We start from the raw sequence: 18,590 nt of genomic DNA, 5'->3' as shown, positions 1-18,590 counted from the left end.
CTACAGGAATGGATATTACAAATAAAGTACTTGATTCATTAGACCAAAAATTAAGCGTGAATGGTGAAGCTTATATCCTATTTTGTGCACGAAACAAGCCAAAACAAGTTGCAGCCAACTTCCAAAGTAATCATGATAATTTCAAAGTAGAGCAGGTGATTTTTAGAAAAGCTGGGTGGGAAGAGCTCAGTATTTATAGATTTCTCAAAGTGGGGGGAACGAAAAGTACTCCCAGTACATAATAGACACTTAATTGAATAGATCTTCCATCATATCCTTCCATATACTCTCGGTATTTACACCCTTCATTGCGTAGTCGTTCTCATACTTGAAAACCCTGAGACGCTCAAAAAATGGTCTTAACTCAAATATCTTATCAATCTTCTTCACACCTTGAAGTAGTGGTCTTTTCAGTTTTGAGTCCATGATATCGGATGTAATCTTGACTGTATCTCCAGAATGAATGACTTTCAAGCTCTTTATAGATGCAATCTTATCAATGACAGAAATTAATGGTAAATCTTCTCTTCCATAAACTGCATCCGCATTATCATTAATGAATAGCCATTCATCAAGCTGGAACTCTTCGGGTCCCAAAATAAGCAAGCAATCTAGCAACTTACATGCTTGAAGGATGAGATTGTTGTCAAAATCTGACAAATCCAGCTTTTCGTGCTCCACTTCAAGAACATCATCATCAAACTTCAATTCCAGTAACTTTTCTAATAATTTTTGAAACGTTGCCTCAAGTTCTGTATACACCGTAGGCCAAAATGTGGAAAGATGAACTTCTGAAAACGTTATGATGATAACTCGAATCATCATATAAATATACGGCTTCAAAGAGGCGGCATTTGTTGAACGGAGCAAGCCAGAGATCTGACTTTGAAGCCTTGGTCCCATCATGATGAATGCATCTTTTGGACAAACCATGAGCAAGTAGCATATTCTTTTCAAGTCCATAATTCCTGCATTTGATTCGGTGTCATTCCAGTTGAATATGTTAGGTGCATTTGTGCCTGCATATGCAGATAGTTTTCGAATAAGTTCCAATAGCTTGTCTGGATCGTCCTGTATCCATTTTGCAAAAATTGCATTCCATGAATCCAGATTCCAGCAGTTGCAGGAAAATAAATGATCCCCAGTAATAATGTCGACGCATAAACTCTTCCATGCTTTCAAAGAAAACGATTCTTTTGTTGTGCTCAAGGCTTGTAAAAGATCCAGTAAAGTTGGAGGTATTTTTTCCAAAGAAGATTTTGGTTTTACCAAAGGCTCTACGACATTCGAAACAATTGTTGTCAAACATGTCGTCAGTTTATCCTCATCTGACATAATTTGAGGAATCATAGGAACCACTTTTGCCAAAATTGGGCATAGATCCTCTTTCGCATTGTTATTTGAAGATGGAAGATGTTTGGAACGCTCTTTTACGGATTCAAATTTCACAGAAAAGCCTAATTCCGACTTTGGAGAAGCACTTGGACTAATTACAGATGAATTGCTTTGCGAAGTCTGAAGCAGCATTTTATTGCTGATAACCGTATTGAGAATTTTCAAAAACGTATCGTCCACTTCCCGCTTGATTTTCTTCTGGTCCCCAAAAGATAAGTTGATTCTCTTACTGCAAATTATGGCAGCAAACTCTAAAATATCCGGAAAGAGTTTCTTGTAACCGCCATACCCAGAACTGGCCTCTTTAAGCAACTGAAAAATTGGTGTCCAAGACTCTTCTAACACCTCATTGCCTAATGTCATGATATAAAGTTTGAAAAATAGTAAAATAGATTTCTCCGACAAGGTTGTAAGTAGTGAAGCTCTTTCCTCGACAACAAGACTTGTTATACTAACTCTCGACATCAATGAATTTATTATGTATTTCACAATTTTATGATCCTTTTCTCCATCTAAAATATGGAAGATCTTCATGGAACGCTCGGCATCGTTCGTAGCACCTGCACTCGCTTTTCTGCAATCAATCAACGTCTCTAATGTTTCCAAAGGCTCATCAGAGTACATACTGACGAGAAACTTCTTACACCTAAATCTTAACTTTGATGCACGATATGTGTTTGACCGAACAGACATCGAAGATATTGCCGTTTGTGTCTCTTCATCAGAGTTTTTATCTTCATCCGTCCAGGACCACACATGATAAACAATCTCAACCGACTTCTTTAATGACTTCAATAAGAGGACCCTTCTTCTGTAAAGCTCGTCTTTGTATGTTGGCTCTTCAACCTGAAATACACCCTGTATCATTGACCCAAAGAATCCTGGATCCTTGTTGCTATTTTCCGTGTTGTTCGCATTTCCATAAACAAAATTGCCTGATGTTAAGTACCCGAGATACCTGTGAGACTTTTGAAGAATCTCCTGGAGCCCGTTGACCAGCTCACAAATGTCATCATCCGTGTCAATTAATGCATTACGGTCTGTTCCAGCTTCGATTTGCTCCTCTGAGCTGAATGTTTTGAATTGCTCCTGTATTTTGTTAATAATGCAAGTTGTGAGCCCTGAAATAACGGTGAAAACCAACTCAGAAAAGTAGTCTGACGTCTGTAGAATTAAATTAAGCCAAGAGTGGATTTGATCAGGAGAAACAGACTTGGAAATTCCATTTTCAATGAATTCCAAAAACCGACTACCCTTACTTGAGTCCTCAGAAGTTTCAAATATCGACACTTCTAACTGCTTTTTGCTCGAAAGCTTCATCAGATCCACAATTGTCTCCAATGTATATGCATTCAAAATATGATTTCTATCTTCTTTCACTTCGGTCTCGGAGGTATGTACAAGTAAGTTGAATATGGCTTCAAAATTCTTCTCTGATCCATCAACCAACAATTTAATTAAGCTTAAGCATAGTTGCACACAAGAACAGTAGAGCTGGAAGTTCTCGTTGTCAAGATTTGTTGGTGGCTTAATGGAAAGGAATCTTTGAATTACAGTTAAGACCAATGATTTGTAAGTAGAGATATTCCAGTTGTTAGCAGTGATGGTCTTCATCTCTAAATCGGTATCTATTACGCATAGTTCTGACTTGAATGCTAAAAGAACACCCTTTTCGGAAGCGGTAAGAAGATTGTACAAGGTGTTGAGGTCATACTTAAATATTCCAAAATCGTCACTCTCATTGTTAGCAAACTCGCCATCCAAAATAAAATTGTAGTCTGTCAAAAGTCCCTTGCAGCAAATCTTAAAGATTCGGTTGAGCGTTCCTGAAAGCATTGATGCGCGTAACCAATTCACAATAAAAGCATTGTCCGTATGGCTGTCACTCTTCAAATCGTCCAATATTATGTGAAGAGGTCGAACTAATATAGAATCCATTCCATTCAAAAGTGTCGACTGTGTCCATAAAATGTTAAATGTTCTAATTCTCGAAACGGTATCGCTGGCCAGGAATAGTTTAGAAAGGCACGCTTCAATATATTTGGGTTTAACACTTTCCCGAAGACTCCACAAGTTCTTTGCCGCTTCAACTTGATACTTTCCGCTGAAATGAATTAGGCACTTCCATAAAAGTGTAACAACAACTTTCAAAGTCTCGATTATATGAATAGTACTGAGAGATTTTGTCACATATTCAAAGACCAAAGCACAGCCAAAAGCCGTAGGTGCATCGTCAATAGCAAAACTTTCGACATCGATCTTTTCAATCGATTGAAGTAGTGTCTGATCTTTCCAACCAAGAGCATCAATTGAAATTTTCTGTGTTAACTGATTTAAAGCTTCGCAAAATGCGTAAAATGCAGCGGAGTTCCTCTCTTTTACAGATATTGAAGCTTTATTTTCTATGAATGACAAGTAAAGGCAAGTAAAATCTAATGGAGAAAATTGCGATGGATTGTCCTCGCCTCCCAAGTCATTTTCTAAGTTCGCCGACTCTCCTTTATTTTCCTTGAATGGCTCGTAATAGTTGTCAATTTTCTTGATTATACCTTTTTTGAAATCAGGTTCAGAGCATTTATTGGTATATTCAAAATATTCGCTTTTGCCCGATTGTTCCATAGAAATAGCGCTAAAACTCAACAGAGAAAGCAATTCTTCGTATAAACGAATCCATTTATACTCGAATTCGTTTGGCATGTAGCATAAGATGGCCAATGCCGCGTATGGAATGTGATTCATAAGCATATCCTCATCGTTTATGTGAAAGTTTTGCACAGTAAAGTAAACTAGATCAATCTCTCCCTTCTTGATCAACTCATATAGATGATACCAGATTGTCTCTGAGTCAATGCCATCAAAAAATGCACTTGCCGCTCTTAGAAGTCGGCCGAATTTATCGGCATCAAGAGACTTCTCACCTTTTGCAACTGCTCGTATTATAGGGACAAATACCTCATAAATTGTCCGCTGTCCAATTTCCCATCTATCCATGATGGCTACACAAATCTGGCAAGCTTCAATAACTTGAAGATACTTCGGTTCCGACGATGAAGTACCCTCAATTAGAGAAATAATAGAGTGCAAAAAGTATTTGTACCCGAACTTGTGAAAATACTGCGATCTCGATATTGACACATCGTTTCCTTGATGTTCAGAGCTTCCTGAAGTTAGTGACATGCCAATTGCAGATTCTTCACCGCCTAAAAGCCAATTCCATAACCGACGGTTCAAAGACATATCTTTTCTCAAGGCAGTATTGGCAACGCTCATTATTAAGAGTTCTCTGTCCTTCTCGCTGGCGATATTTTGCAATACCGGAGAGTTTAGCGGCATTTTAGAAAGTAAAATATCGAAAAATCCTCTTTGAACCAATACATTTGTGTCCAGAAGTCCAGATGCAAATGCTCTGAACAATAATCCAGCCTCTGGAGTAACACAGTCCTTAATCTCCTGTGATAGATGATCAAGGACAGAATTCTTATCTGTGTGCTTTTCACCTGTTTTGTCGACCACTTTCGGAGTCGTGAAATTTGGCAACTTCCTTTGGCAATACTGCATGGCACCCCCTCTTTTATCAGAAGATGTAATGATGCATAGAAACATGCACTGCCAGAAATGAGTATCATTATTAAGATTGGTCCTAAACATATCGATAAGATTCATAATGGAGCTGAAAAATTCCGAAGTAACATCGTCCAATGCGGGTAAAAGGCTCAGTAATATGGGCTTAAAGGAAATTCGAAGGCTTTCAGCTTCTATTTTCCCTAGGTACTCCTTGTAAATTTTCAAAACTGATGGTTTAACATTAATGCTAGCATAAGCCATGAGAGGAAGAATACCTGGAATCCATATCTGAGTACGTTTACTTAGTTCAGTTGGGCCCAAAATGTCAAATATGTCTGTGTAAACTTCAATTGCCTTCAAATGAACCCCACCTGGTAGATTTGGGGAAATGCACTGGGCCAAAAGTCCAGAAACATCAAATTCATGTGGTATCCAGTGATTATTTTTACGGTCCGGATTCGTCTGTAATGCTCTTTGCAATTTCCCTAAAAATGATATATAATCCGCCCACTCTTCAACAGAATCAAATGATGCAAGTGCCCTTTCTATATTAGCTTTGTATTTCTTTTCTTTAGATGAAAGTTTCCTTTCGTTTGAATTGCCATTGCTCCTGCCTAAAAAAAGGGGCAGAGGTGCCATTGAACGAAGAAAGTTGCTCCCTTTCGATTGTCCGGAATTATCACTTGATACCCCCATCTATATGATTTCAGTGTTTTCCAAATATTCTAATAGCAGCAATTAATGATTAACTAGCCTGAATGATCTTCTCTTGATTTCAAGATGATGTTGACCTGTCAATTATTTTTAACGAGGAGATAGAATCTTTTTTCTTCCGTTCTTTTTTTTTTTTTTTTTTATCTCTGATCTCCCACACAATCCATGATTTGAAGAATATTGCAATTCTTTGTTGGAATTGTTGGAATTTACAATTTATTTTGTGTTACTTACGAGTATTCACAAACCTAATATATACTTCTTGATTTCTACTCCATTCCTTGTTACTTACGATTCCTTTCGGAAACGTTTGGAGAAGCGAGACTGTGCCATCAAAGACATTACGCATGAACTTCAGAAATGATTGGGACATACATGTTAGTAGATAGCCAAGCATTTAATTCTAATCATTTGATATATTTGTTTGAATTACTAATCTAGTTTTGGAAATGTTTGTCGTTGATTGTACTGACCTATAAAGATAAATGGGCTATTCTTAGTATTTTAATGTGCTTAAAGAATTATATTTATCTGTGATTTGATATATGTAAAGTTGTGACAACTGTTAAATTCATACCGATAACTCGAACTTTAAATTTCTACCTACACTTCAGTTGTGTTTTTAAGTCGCTTTCCATACTTAGATACCAATAGAGCTCATTTAAGTTCTGTATCTGTGAAAAGTCATGAACCATATTTTGTGCTAGATAATCCAGTTGATTATCCTATTTTCAAACTTTCTTGTACTCTATAAACTAGGTCACACTGTATATAATAGGCGTTTTTCTCGGCAATCAACTGTTAATCACTAATTAATTAATTTTCTTAGCTTCCTCTTTTCCCCTTTATTCCAAATCGGGAAATCCTTTTTTTTTCTCTCTCTCTCTCACTCTCTTTCTCTTATTTCCAAACCGTTTTCTTTCGTTATCATTCCTTTCTTCTGTATAAAAAAACATCCATAAAAGAGCAAATTGTATAAGGTATATTAAGCACTTAAAGAAAGAAAATGATACTTATTACCCTTGCCATTTCACTGCTGTATAATGTTTGTATACTTAATCTGGAGATTGTCTGGGTCCAATTATATCCTTTAAAGGTAAGCATAAGCTTTGCTGGTCAAAATATTAGTTAAGATATTAACCAATAGATTTTCTCTTTGTTTTGCATCTAGGGACTTATTTACTTCGGTCTACATAGAGTTTGTTGGTGCATCTTTCTCAGGCATTTGTTTCCCATACTTTTCATTACCATTTCTATTGCAGCGACTGCTTCAACCACATATTTCGTGTTGAATTCTATCACAGGGGGAATGATTACAATAATTCACCCTTCAATAGTACAAGGTTCAAGTTTTATATCGAATATGATATGTCAATATCTAATTCTACCAGGCCCATTAAGGGAAACATTTGATTTTGTCATTGGAGAAGAGATCGACACCAATTATCTCATATTGCATAAAGGAATTCTTGGGGATGATATTCCAGGTTTTGCCGGGGAGACTCAAATTGGGAAATGTGTAAGACTGATTAAGTTGGTCTGCTCTCCAGAAGCCTGGTTTTGCAGGCAATTAGTATATTTCATGCTCAGCCTGGTCCCATTATTTGGGCCAGTTGTAATTGTGCTCTTGAAGGCGTCCAGGTCTGGATTTATGAAACACAGAAGATATTTTGAACTAAAGGGTTTAACATTGGCGCAGAAAAATTACTTATGGTGTCACAAACGCCACCTTTACTTCTCTTTTGGATTCTGGTGTACAGTCTCTGAAATGATACCACTCTTGAACATCATATTCTTCTATACAAACATAATTGGAGCAGCAATGTGGGCCATAGATATCGAGAAATTGATGAATAGCAATAAAGAAAGTACGGAGCCGGATGAAAGGGCACAATCTGCTCCTACAACTGAATATAGAACGGCAGAAAAAAGTAACAGAATGTGAATTCACTGTGGTGGAAGAGCCTTGCGAACAAAATTCTCTATATCGTTCATCTCATCTGGACAAGTCTGATGGACCATTCCAATGTATTCGTGAAGTTGGTAATCCTTAAACCCAAGAGCTTTGAAATATTCAGCGGTTTGTCTAGCGAACACAATGTTGAAAACAGGGTCTATATCTCCGTGGCCATGGAATATTGGCGTATCGAAGTTGACCGTCTTTATACGTGAAGGAATACCTTTCTTCATGGCAAATATACCTGACATGTTCAATATACCAGCTAACTTCTTATTGTAGCTAATTGCCAACCCAAGACTGAGAACTGCTCCTTGTGAAAAACCACCCACTATCACCCTTTCCGAAGGAATACCATTCTTCACCTCTTGGTTTATGAGGTTCTCCATTTTTTTGCACGAACTCCAATATCCTTCTTCATCCTGTTGAGCATAAGGGTTGCCGAACTCAAAGATATTGAACCAGCGTGCAATTGGCTGGTTACCATTCACATATAAAGGTCCAGTTGGAGCATTCGGAAATATGAAGTTTATGTGTTTGAACTCTTCATGTTTATGAAATTCGTCTGCCATAAAAGTCCATCCAGCTCCAGAATCTCCAAGTCCATGAATGATAATCATTGAAGCCGTGGCCTTCAAAGGTGCCGCTATTCTAATCACAGGAAGCATTTCAGGCTCTCGATTCATATTAGAAACCGTCACGGCTAAAATAAATGCTACGATTGCGGTTGTTAAATATGCCCACATGAGGTTTAAAGTTTAGAGCCCGAAGATTTACACCAACATAATTCAACCGGAAGGATTAAATTGATAAAATGAATTCGAGTACGAGGAGGAAAAAATAAAAAGAGTGCTTCATCCGTAAACCAAAAAGATTGAAGTAAGAATTCAACTGATCTGGGGTGGTGATTCCTTATCGACTTTCTGATTTTAACTGATCTTAGTTTGGAAGAAATATTCCCATTATTCAATATTGCACAATGTCTTCTTCGGCAACCCCTACTCCGCCATCTCTTCCACAGATTCCGTCGATGGACGGAATATATCAATTGTATCAAAAAAATCAAACAACGAGTGTTGTTGATCCTTCAAAGCTTGAATATCCACTAGTGCCGACAAATTTGTTGAGTAAGCAAGGTACAATTGACATTCAGGTTCCTCAGTACCTTAAAGAGTTGCCAAAATCTAAGATTGAGCAATTCTACCACGATGACAAACTTCTTAGGGGATATGTTTTAAAGAAGTACGGCAAGCCTTTTAACGATTTGAAGAGAGAAATTACAGCCAGACTTGGAAAGCAATCGGACTTCACAGAAAAGTCGGCAAAAAATTATGACGCACAGGTGAAGGAACGAATAGAACGAATTAATAAACTGTTAAAAGAATGCTCTGATCTGCTCGATGAGTTCGATACCTTAGAGGTTTCTATGTACGATAAGATGGGAAAGATGAATAAAAAGAATATGGTGGAAGTAATGGAAGCGAATTTGAGTCTGCAGAACGGAGAATGTCAAAAATTAATTGACGATGCTATGAAATCTAAGGGTGAGCTTACAGATACAGAACTATCGACATTTATTGAACGGTACTGTGCCGCTAGGCAACAATACTATCTGAAGAAAGAAAAGATGAGCCGGATGCATGAAGATAGAGTAGGAGAAATATGAATTGCCACAATAATTTTATGTATTCAGTATATATTTTAAATAGAATCATGAACGAATGGGGTAAGATTCTAAAAAGAACAGCAGAAATATAGAGAAAGCGATTCTGTACTAAACGGTTTGAGGAGATCATCAACCTTATGAGTTATCAAGAAGATAGTTAGTGGCATCATCAAGATTCCAGCTCTTCTTCTTTAGAGCGTCAATCGACTTATTCTCATCGAATCCCATGCCTATGAGCTCATCGATTGCAAGAGATTGTGCTTGTGTGTATTTTTGACTCAAGTCATCAGAAGCTTTTTCCTCCTGCTTCTTCTCATCTTCTACCAAAGAGTTTGTGTTGGCATCTTCAGCGGCTGGAATTGAGGTGAATCCTGGTGGACTTGAAGTAAATCCTGATGGAGTTGAAGTGAATCCTGAAGGAGTTGAGGTAAACTCTTGAGAATTCGAGTTTTTCTGTAATTCGTCATTTGGTGGAATTGTGAGCTTTGGGTCATTTCCAAAGCCAGCAAATACCTGTTCCCAATCATCCGCACCGGCATCATTATTTGCTGCTGTTGCTGTTGGAGTTGCTGATGCCTCTGTGAAAGAAAAGCCAACCGGATCCGTAAACTGATCTGCTCGCTGATCGAGTTCATCAAATTCATTTGCTTCAGATGTCTCTGGAACAGCCTCCTCCAACCCAAGATCGTCAAACATGGTGTCATTTGTAGCCTGATAAAATGGATTCGTTGATTTTTTTGGCGATGCATCAACAGCACTTATATTCTCATTATTGATTGGTTTCACTGCATCAGTTTTATCAAGAATTGTCTTCTTCTCATTTATGACAGGAGCGACCGGACTTGAAAAAGAATCTTCAAATTGATCGTTAGATGATGACGATTCTGAGTCACTGATATGATGCTCTTTCAAAGGTTTAAAAGATCCGTTGTCGTTATCATCATCATCATCATCATCATCATCACAATTGCCTACAGCTGGCTCTGGTTCTTTTTCTTTATCATCCTTGGTCATCTGTTCTCCCTCCTTCGACTCCTTTTCCTCTAACACCTTAAAAGAATCCGTCGTGGAAGCTTCATGTGTGTCGTTTTCAGTCGCACTAACAAGTTTGCTGTCTGCAAAAGACAATTTACCATCATTTTGCTTCACTGATGCAGTCGCTGTAGCATCATCTATCAATCCAACAGAATTGCTCTTCTCCTCTTCCTTTTTCTCTTTACGTTCTTCTTCTTCCTCTTTCTGCTTATTTTCATGCACTTTCTCTTCCTCCTTATCTTTATTTTCATCCTCTTCTGGCTTTGGAATATTCAATGAAGCATATGGTTTCACATCTGGAACCGATGCTATCATTGCATCCTCACGATTCAAAACTTCATATGAATCATCATCAGAAACAGTTTGTTGAGATGCTCTTTTAGCCACTGATCCAAACGGCTCAGTATGACTGATAGAGTTTTTCTCTTCATCCAATTTTCTTGGAGCTTGTTCGGCAGGTTCTGACTCTGGTTCTGATTTGTTGATACTTTTCTCATTGGTCGACTGTTCAATTCCGGTTTTTTCACTCGAAATATCATTTTCTATATTCTTCACGTTTTGCTCTTCGAGGGAAGGCTCCTTTTCAGCCCGCATTTTTTCGGTATCGGCTAAATTATTGGCATTTTCCTCCTCTTCTGGAACTTTTGCAGCCTCCTTTGGTTCATCCATGCTTTTCTCTAAACTTTCATCCTCATTCTGTGATTTTGCCACCTCTTCAGCCTCGTTGGTATCTTCAATCTTCGGATATTTAACATTTATATCTTTCTCCTTCTTCTCCACATTGTTCTTAGCCGAGATTTCAGTTTCAGCGGCCTTATCCTCATTCTTTGGCTCTGTCGTAGAATATGTATGAGGAGAAGACAAGTTCTTCTCAACATACTCGGCACTCAAGGTTGTATGTTTATCGTGAAGATCCAATGATTCATCCTCTAATTTGTTATACTCATCAGCCAACTTTGATTGTCCCGACACTAGCAACTTGATGGACTCTGTCAAATGTTGTATCTGATCCTTCAACTGGGTATTTGATGCTTGTTGAGATTCAACCTGACGACGAATAACAGCAGCTTTGCTTCTTTCCTGCTTTTCCCTAACCTCCAAGCTCTTGTTTTGCTCCTGAAATTGTTGGTATTCCGTATTTAAAGAACTCAACCGCTCCTTCATCAGCTTACTATCGTTAAGAGCCTTGTCAAGTTCCTGTTGAAGATTACTGAGCTTTGCCTGTTCCGAATGGTGATTGGCTTCCACAATGGAAAGTTCTTGCTGCAACTGGTTGTTCTCTTTTGTAACATCAACCAATTCCTTGCTCTTCTGCTGCATCGTTTCAGATTCGGATTGATAAAATGTTTTGAGCTTTGCAAGCTTAGCCTTGATATCTTCCCTCACCTTAAGCACTTTGGCAAGTTCTTTCTGTGCCTTGTCCTTCCTTGAGTTTAGATTGGCGTTCTGTCTGCTTAATGAATTGACTTCATTCGAAAAGTTGGCAATGTCAACCGTGGCCTTGGACAATTGAGTCTTAACCGCGTCTGGTTGAACATTTGCCTCTGCTCCGTGGTCTGCAAATGCAGTAGAAGCATCAGTAACTCCAGCTGGTTGGCTGTTGAATCCAGCTGGTTGGTTGCTGAATCCAGTTGGTTGGTTGCTGAATCCAGTTGGTTGGTTGCTGAATCCAGTTGGTTGGTTGCTGAATCCAGTTGGCTGATCGCTGAATCCAGTTAGCTGATCGCTGAATCCAGTTGGCTGGTTGCTGAATCCAGCATTCTGTGCATTGCCAGCTTGCACTTGATCGCTCAAATCAGTAGAGCTGAAGACAGGTTTGCTGTTTCTTTCAGGAATAACTGGTGGATAGTTTGGCTTATCAAGATCTTCTGGCCCCTCATCCTCGTCCGAAGATGAAGTTGTGTCGTTTGTCTCTTCTAGAGCAGCATTCTTAGCCTGCTGCTCCTTCTCGATTTGCTCTTTTTGCAACTGCCTGCCGAAGTTCGATGAAGGTACAAAAGTCGTGCCTGTTCTTGAAGTCTGTAATGGGGCCACTGGGGTATCAGTGGATGGAGTAGTTTGACTTTGGCTGGCGGATTTTGAGTTTGATGCTGCTGCAGTCTCAAGTCCAAAGATGTCCTTCAAATCGTCCATGTGAGATTTCCCCCGAGAAGATGATGCCGATGAGGCAACACGGCTCTCTGGAACAGTCCTTTGTGCCTGTACGGGTGCAGGTGGCTGCAAAATTGACGATTGTGAGCTCTCACGAAGCTCATCTGGTGTTTTTTCGGGCAAATTGTAGCCTGCAAGCTTCTTCTGGACGAGATACATGGCAATGCAAAATTCCTGGCGATTGAACCCATCGGAATTGTTCAAGTTTGCCAATTCCCAGATGCTGGCAAGAACGTCGTTGGGGAGATTGGATGTCATCAGGAAACTTGCCACCTGTGATCCGCTAAGAGTTCCCGTTTTATTCTTGTCGAGAGAGTCAAAAAGTGCCCCATACTGCTGGCGCTGTTGTAGAGACATGATCCACGTGTTAAGATCGGTAGAGCTTGCAGAGGCAGGAGATGAGGGCTGTGAAGAATGTGCCGAAGGCTGCGGAGAAGAAACAGAAACGCTCATATTAGCATTTGATGTCACACGAGGAGATGGGACTGCAGGCGGTGTTGCCTTTGAGTCCTCTGCCGTCTTCCACATTGCTTCAGGCAACACAGTGGGCAAAACAGTCATTGTCTTGCCAAGAAAAGACTGAATTAAATGCATTGCCATAATAAATTCTGGCCTCGAAAGTTCACCTCTCTGTTGCCTATCCACCAAATTCCAGATTTTTTCAAGCACCTGGACTGGAAGTCTTGCCTTCAGAAAGATGTCACGTGCCTGTACACCTGAAAGTATTCCATTTGGGCTTGAAACCGTTCTGTCAAACATTATACCAAACTTGGAAGCCTGATCAGGTGCCAACAACGGAACTATAAGTCTCGTATTGGAGGCAATTGATGACGTTGTCGATGGTACACGGGATCCCCTTGGACTCATACCATTTGATCCAGTTCCCTGTATGCTCATTGATCCCGTTCCAGTAGAAGAAATTGGAATTGTATGAAAGTTTGCTAAAGGTTTGACATGTTGAACTGCATCTGGTGTCAATTGGTTACCAGACTGAACGTCTGAAATCATCCTCATGGCGCTAAAGAAACCTCTTTGGTCCAAAAAGCCAGTGTTGTCGGGATCGGCAAAATTCCATATCTCTCCTAAACTGGCTAATGGTAAGCCAGATGCTTCCAATAACGGTTTAGCTGCCAATCCAGATATCTTACCAGTCTTTGCCGGGTCCAATGTCTTAAAGATTGACCCGTAGAACTTCTTTTCTTCCGAAGTGGGCGGTTCTTGCAATGTTCCTGTTAAAAAAGGTGTATTCACAACAATGCCTGTTAGTAAACTCGTTTATTCAATAATTCTTTGAATTTGACTCGTTATATACTTACCACTCATTTCTGACTGAAGTTCTGGTTCCCAATATTCAATTATGATTTACTAATGTCCGAATTATATATACTTTAAGTGAAAATGAACACAATTGAGATGAAGATCATGGATGTAACGACAGCCTCCAATTTAATAAATTGCACTTACTTTTTTCCCCTCGCCAACTGTTTGAGCCACCAAACAACAAAAAAAAAAATTAAAGTGTAGGGAAAAAGGAGGGGAGAAAAAATAAATCCGTTTAATGGAAATTCTCCGGATAAAAGAGCCATTCGATAAAAATAAAACTCACAGTCTAAAGTAGACGCGTCGAACACCATGTTCCGTATCTCTGTAATTTCTACAAAGATAAGCGAAAAATTAGATTATGCTATGGCGTTATCTAATGATCTGTTCATCGATATTACACCTCTTTGCTTTATTTCCATTAATTTATCTATTTTCCTACATCTACTTTATATATGCTGTCTTGTATTTGCTATCACTCATCTGCATCCTTATATCGGCGAACTTGTATCTGCTATCTTGTATTTGTGATCCTGTATTTGCGATCCCGTGTTTGCAATCTTGTATCTACCATCTTAACTTTACTTCCTCACTATTGTTGTCTAAGCACATCACTTCATTTCCATTGTTCATACTTCTCCACTAATCTTCATCCTCTTCATCAGATGTAACATCTAATAAAATAGATGCGTTCCGAAGTCCTGCCTCAGAGATACTTTTATCTAAATCATCAAATAAATTCTGCCTCTGCATTTTCAACGTGAATGCCCGACCTTGCAAGGAGTCCTTAAAAGCAAATTTCACATACTGAAAAACAATGCTGACCGGATCTGCTAGCGCAAATCTTTTAACCACCCGTTTTCCATCAAGACCGGATCTGATTTGAATCCGTGTTGTTTCCTCCTGTGCACAGGAGGGATCAGGAACATCATTCTCTGGAATGTTAGCAATCTTCTGGGTGTAAGTCAAAGGTGCATCTGGAATTGTGGCAGGCTTTGAGCTTAATTTCACACTGGTATCTGCTTCGTCATTTTCATTCTCTTCTTCATCATCTTCATTTTCATCAAGCATGATAGGCGCCCTCTCAGATCCAGTTGTTCCTTCTTTTTGAGTTTCTTCCTGCTCTCTAAGATTAACGTTGGATTTATTCTTATCCAACGAGAACTTGTTAATAAAGTCAGCGACGTCATCAATGAATTTGTGAACCTCTGGATTTGTAGACCATACCTTCATTCTTTCACCCGTCCATGGATCTATTATTGCAATATGCGGATAATCCTCGAATGGATAGAGATTCCGATAAAGCTGCCCGTTAGGCGAGTCATGCTGGAATTGCAAAAAGATGAAGTTCCGTTTTACCAGGTCCTTAATCTGGTTTGAGGACCAAAAATCTCGATTCAAGCATTGGCATCTAAAATCTGTCACGTCTTGTATATTAATCAGCACCCATTTCTTTTCATCACGGGCCAACTTCTTCGCACTATCGAAATCTAACTTACTGATAATATCCCAAGGAGGTCGAAACAATCTGGCTAGACGTTTCTGTGTGCTCGACAGATGACCAGAACTCTCTCTTCTCCTGTTGTAATTCTCCTCCCCTGTGAGGTCAACAACTGTGTTGCTATCTGTTCCAAACGGCCGGCGTTCATAAGAGTCTTCATATTCATCGTCGTAATCTATTTCATGATCATCGTCATCATCGTCCATATCATTGTCGAAATCGTAATTACGGCTCGTCTCATTATGCTCCGTATACTCACCATCTAAATCTTCTTCAGCCTGGTTAAAAACTCCGCGTCTTGCCGATCCAAACATGCCGCGTTCTGGTGGTACTCTTGGTGGCGCAAAGCCGTATTCTGGTATTAGCTGTTCATGAACTGCCTGGATTGGCTGCCTCACATCATCATTATTCGATGAAGTCCCTTCCTCATACATTTGTCTTTGCAGTTTTCTCGCAATATCTTCATCAGATTCTGTAGAATTAACATTCTCGCCTGATTGCTGAGAAGAGTTTGTATTTCTGGGATGGCCTAACTCAGCATCGGCACCTCCATTTTCAAAGAATAGATTTACTGCCGTGTCCAAATTACCGTCGCTCATTTCCAAATAGCTTTTTGCCACCTGCACATCCTCTGTGGATGTGATCTCCAGAAATGTGGGAATAAGATCATCTGTATTGGCCATTCTTTATTGGTGTATCTAGCTTTGCGTGCCTATTTTAATCAATGTCTATGGTGATATAATCCTGGAACCTTCAAATTATGCTAAAAATGATTTGTGCTTGAATGTATAGTACTCCTTTTTTTATGTTTGTGTTGCGAAGGTCGTTATTCTTTGTAATGAAAAAGTGTCATCGCCCTCAATGCAAGTACCAGCATATATAAAGTATATCTAGAAAAAAGGGACGTGTGTAAAAAGGGGGTTTCAGGGAAGGGAGAAAAAAAGAGAAAAAGAAAACGAGAGAAAGCAATATCGAAGTGTATTTTGTGTACAGATGTGCATAATACTGTGAACTGTTGGATTTCTTGCAACGCATTTATTGTCACATTTACTTCATTTTAATGTACATACAATCTATATTAATAAGCCAAGTTAAGAATGCTTGGTCGCACCTTTTTCTCTGGTGTCTGTACCACTAGCATCTGAACTTTTGTTCAAAGCTGCCCTCTCCGAACGATAATCGCTTTCGAAAGAATCGATTGATGGTGAACTATCAATATTTGCAACGGCTGGACTTAGACCTGTTTCTCTTGTAAATTCAGTATCCAATTCTTTCAATTCGTTCATAATTTCCATCTTCATGCTTTCTCTATTTTCTCTCAAACTCCTTTCATATCTGTCCCGTGCTATCTGCTTGTTTCCAGCTGTTAACCGGTCAATCATATCTAATCGGCAAAAGCATTCTTCTTTCATGCTGGAATATCCCGAATACCTCCAGCCAATAATTTTCTCAAAGATATTTGGAAAAAGTATTGCAGGAACCAATTTTGTAGGTTGTAAAGTATTGAGAATATTCTTTATTTCCTTACTCGATCCTCTTAGTTCATCGTTATCTAAGTAGTTTCTTTTCGAGTTCTCTATTTGTTCACGGTACTGCTCATATGAATTTTTCGATTTCTTCACGCATGTGTCTATTGTCTTCACCAACTCATCTATATGATTGACCTGTGCCTCAACAAATTTTTTTGACATCACATAGTACTCGTTGGCTATAATATTCTGCAATTGCGATACATCTTCTGAATCCTCAAAATCTAAAAAGTGATGACTAGTTTTCAGCTTTGATAATTCAGATGCTATTTCTCTTATCTGATTGCTTCTTGGGCTCTGTTGTTCGCTACTAACTTCGTTGTTTTCTGTTATATTCCGTATCTTGGCTGGAAGCTCACTCGCCGAAAGCTTTTCCAAAAACTTAATGTTTGTATCATCCAAGAGCTTTCTCTGAAAATCAGAAAGAGGATGTTTGGACGCTTCTTCTTTTAATCTTTTCATTTCAGTTGCATCTGCCTGTACTTTCTTGTGCTTCCGGTTCATTTCTTGATCTTTAGAAGCTTCATTGCTGATTTCCTTTAAAACATCATCTTTCTCAAACTTTGTCGTCTTGTTTTCATCCTGTATTCTCCGCCGCCCTATTTTCTGTCTCTTTTTATTGAGATCTTCATTTAATTTATTTGTTCTTGCATTCCTTAAACCCGGTGAAACCTCTTTTCTCTTTCTTGTGCCAGACCTCGATCTCAAACCTCTTAAACTTGGTTTACTATCTTGAGCCATCGGAGAACTGTTGTGGCTTCGGCTCCTTCTTCCTCTGCTTCCTAAATGTTTTTTATCGTGTACAATCTGATGTGTTGGCACACGTTTGTTTTCATTGTAATCGATCTTTGTCACATTACGAAATGATCTGTCGGAACGTTGCAATTCTTCCTCCTCGACCTCGAATTCAGAGTCACTCATATACAATTGAGCACGTAGTCGTTCTTGCTTCTTTTTTAGCCTCCGCCGTCTTTCTTCCTCCGTTTCGATCCTCGACTTCTTTCGTGGCTCTTTCTTCTCGATCTTAACATCAGTTTTATGTTCTTCTGTCGGTACTTGATATGACTCAACAGCCACGTCACCTTTATCTCCACCACCTCCGTCTATTTTGCTTTCCCGAACTGCACCGTCAATTTCCACGTTCATCCCAGTTTTTGACTTTGGTGAGTCTTGCGATGATTGTTGATCTGAAATTGAGGCCTCGACGCCAAAACTTGAATCACCAAAATTTTCCAAGTTTTTTTGCATGTCTTTCGAAGCACAACCCAACAGAGCTGTTCGTTGTTATAGATCCGTAGTTGTTTAAGAAAAAATGTCAATTACAATGATGTTCGTGTCCGGTTTACAAAGAGAAATGTATGTACGATAAAAAGATACAGACAGAGAGGATTAAAATAAAATAAAAATAAAAATTAAAATCAAAACCAAAATGCAGAGAACTACTGAATACGGGAAAAAAAAATACACGAGTTTTTGCTTCTCCGGGAGAAACTAAATTGTGCTTGTTCATCTTTTGAATTTGACCTCAAATATTAAATACAATGCAATACTTATTATCTGAATGAATCCTCACAATGAAAAAAATAGATGTTCGTTATATTGTCGGATATCAGTACGTAAATAAATACTTTTTTTTTGTTATCGCAAACTAAACAAATGATATGTAGCTCCCGCTTTCCAGAACATGCTCGGATGTATTGAAGTTTCTCATACATATTGATGGAAATTTAACAAATACTTACTTCATCAGGTAAGTAT

At 38.9% G+C, this 18,590-nt stretch overlaps 6 protein-coding genes across 6 annotated transcripts; 1 reads left to right on the top strand and 5 right to left on the bottom strand.

Moving 5' to 3' along the window:
* Positions 1-249: 249 nt before the first annotated feature.
* BRETT_003409 (uncharacterized protein) lies at positions 250-5,655 on the bottom strand (the record flags this gene model as incomplete). Its single annotated transcript, XM_041281918.1, has 1 exon — positions 250-5,655. The coding sequence occupies one exon, from the start codon at positions 5,653-5,655 to the stop codon at positions 250-252; it is 5,406 nt and encodes a 1,801-aa protein (XP_041139709.1).
* Positions 5,656-7,620: 1,965 nt separating this feature from the next.
* On the bottom strand, positions 7,621-8,316 carry BRETT_003408 (uncharacterized protein; the record flags this gene model as incomplete). Its single annotated transcript, XM_041281917.1, has 1 exon — positions 7,621-8,316. The coding sequence occupies one exon, from the start codon at positions 8,314-8,316 to the stop codon at positions 7,621-7,623; it is 696 nt and encodes a 231-aa protein (XP_041139708.1).
* Positions 8,317-8,609: 293 nt separating this feature from the next.
* Positions 8,610-9,296, top strand: BRETT_003407 (uncharacterized protein; the record flags this gene model as incomplete). Its single annotated transcript, XM_041281916.1, has 1 exon — positions 8,610-9,296. One exon carries the CDS (start codon positions 8,610-8,612, stop codon positions 9,294-9,296), a length of 687 nt encoding a protein of 228 aa, XP_041139707.1.
* Positions 9,297-9,431: 135 nt separating this feature from the next.
* On the bottom strand, positions 9,432-13,805 carry BRETT_003406 (uncharacterized protein; the record flags this gene model as incomplete). The annotated part of the gene is made up of 2 exons (XM_041281915.1): positions 9,432-13,711; positions 13,799-13,805. The coding sequence occupies 2 exons, from the start codon at positions 13,803-13,805 to the stop codon at positions 9,432-9,434; spliced, it is 4,287 nt and encodes a 1,428-aa protein (XP_041139706.1).
* A 639-nt stretch (positions 13,806-14,444) lies between these two features.
* Positions 14,445-15,986, bottom strand: BRETT_003405 (uncharacterized protein; the record flags this gene model as incomplete). The annotated part of the gene is made up of 1 exon (XM_041281914.1): positions 14,445-15,986. The coding sequence occupies one exon, from the start codon at positions 15,984-15,986 to the stop codon at positions 14,445-14,447; it is 1,542 nt and encodes a 513-aa protein (XP_041139705.1).
* Positions 15,987-16,394: 408 nt separating this feature from the next.
* Positions 16,395-18,080, bottom strand: BRETT_003404 (uncharacterized protein; the record flags this gene model as incomplete). Its single annotated transcript, XM_041281913.1, has 1 exon — positions 16,395-18,080. One exon carries the CDS (start codon positions 18,078-18,080, stop codon positions 16,395-16,397), a length of 1,686 nt encoding a protein of 561 aa, XP_041139704.1.
* Positions 18,081-18,590: the final 510 nt, after the last annotated feature.

The sequence above is a fragment of the Brettanomyces bruxellensis genome, chromosome 9 (assembly GCF_011074885.1).
Source record: "Brettanomyces bruxellensis chromosome 9, complete sequence".
In the NCBI taxonomy this organism is placed as follows: Eukaryota; Fungi; Ascomycota; class Pichiomycetes; order Pichiales; family Pichiaceae; genus Brettanomyces; species Brettanomyces bruxellensis.
This window is presented reverse-complemented; position numbering and strand designations above follow the sequence as displayed.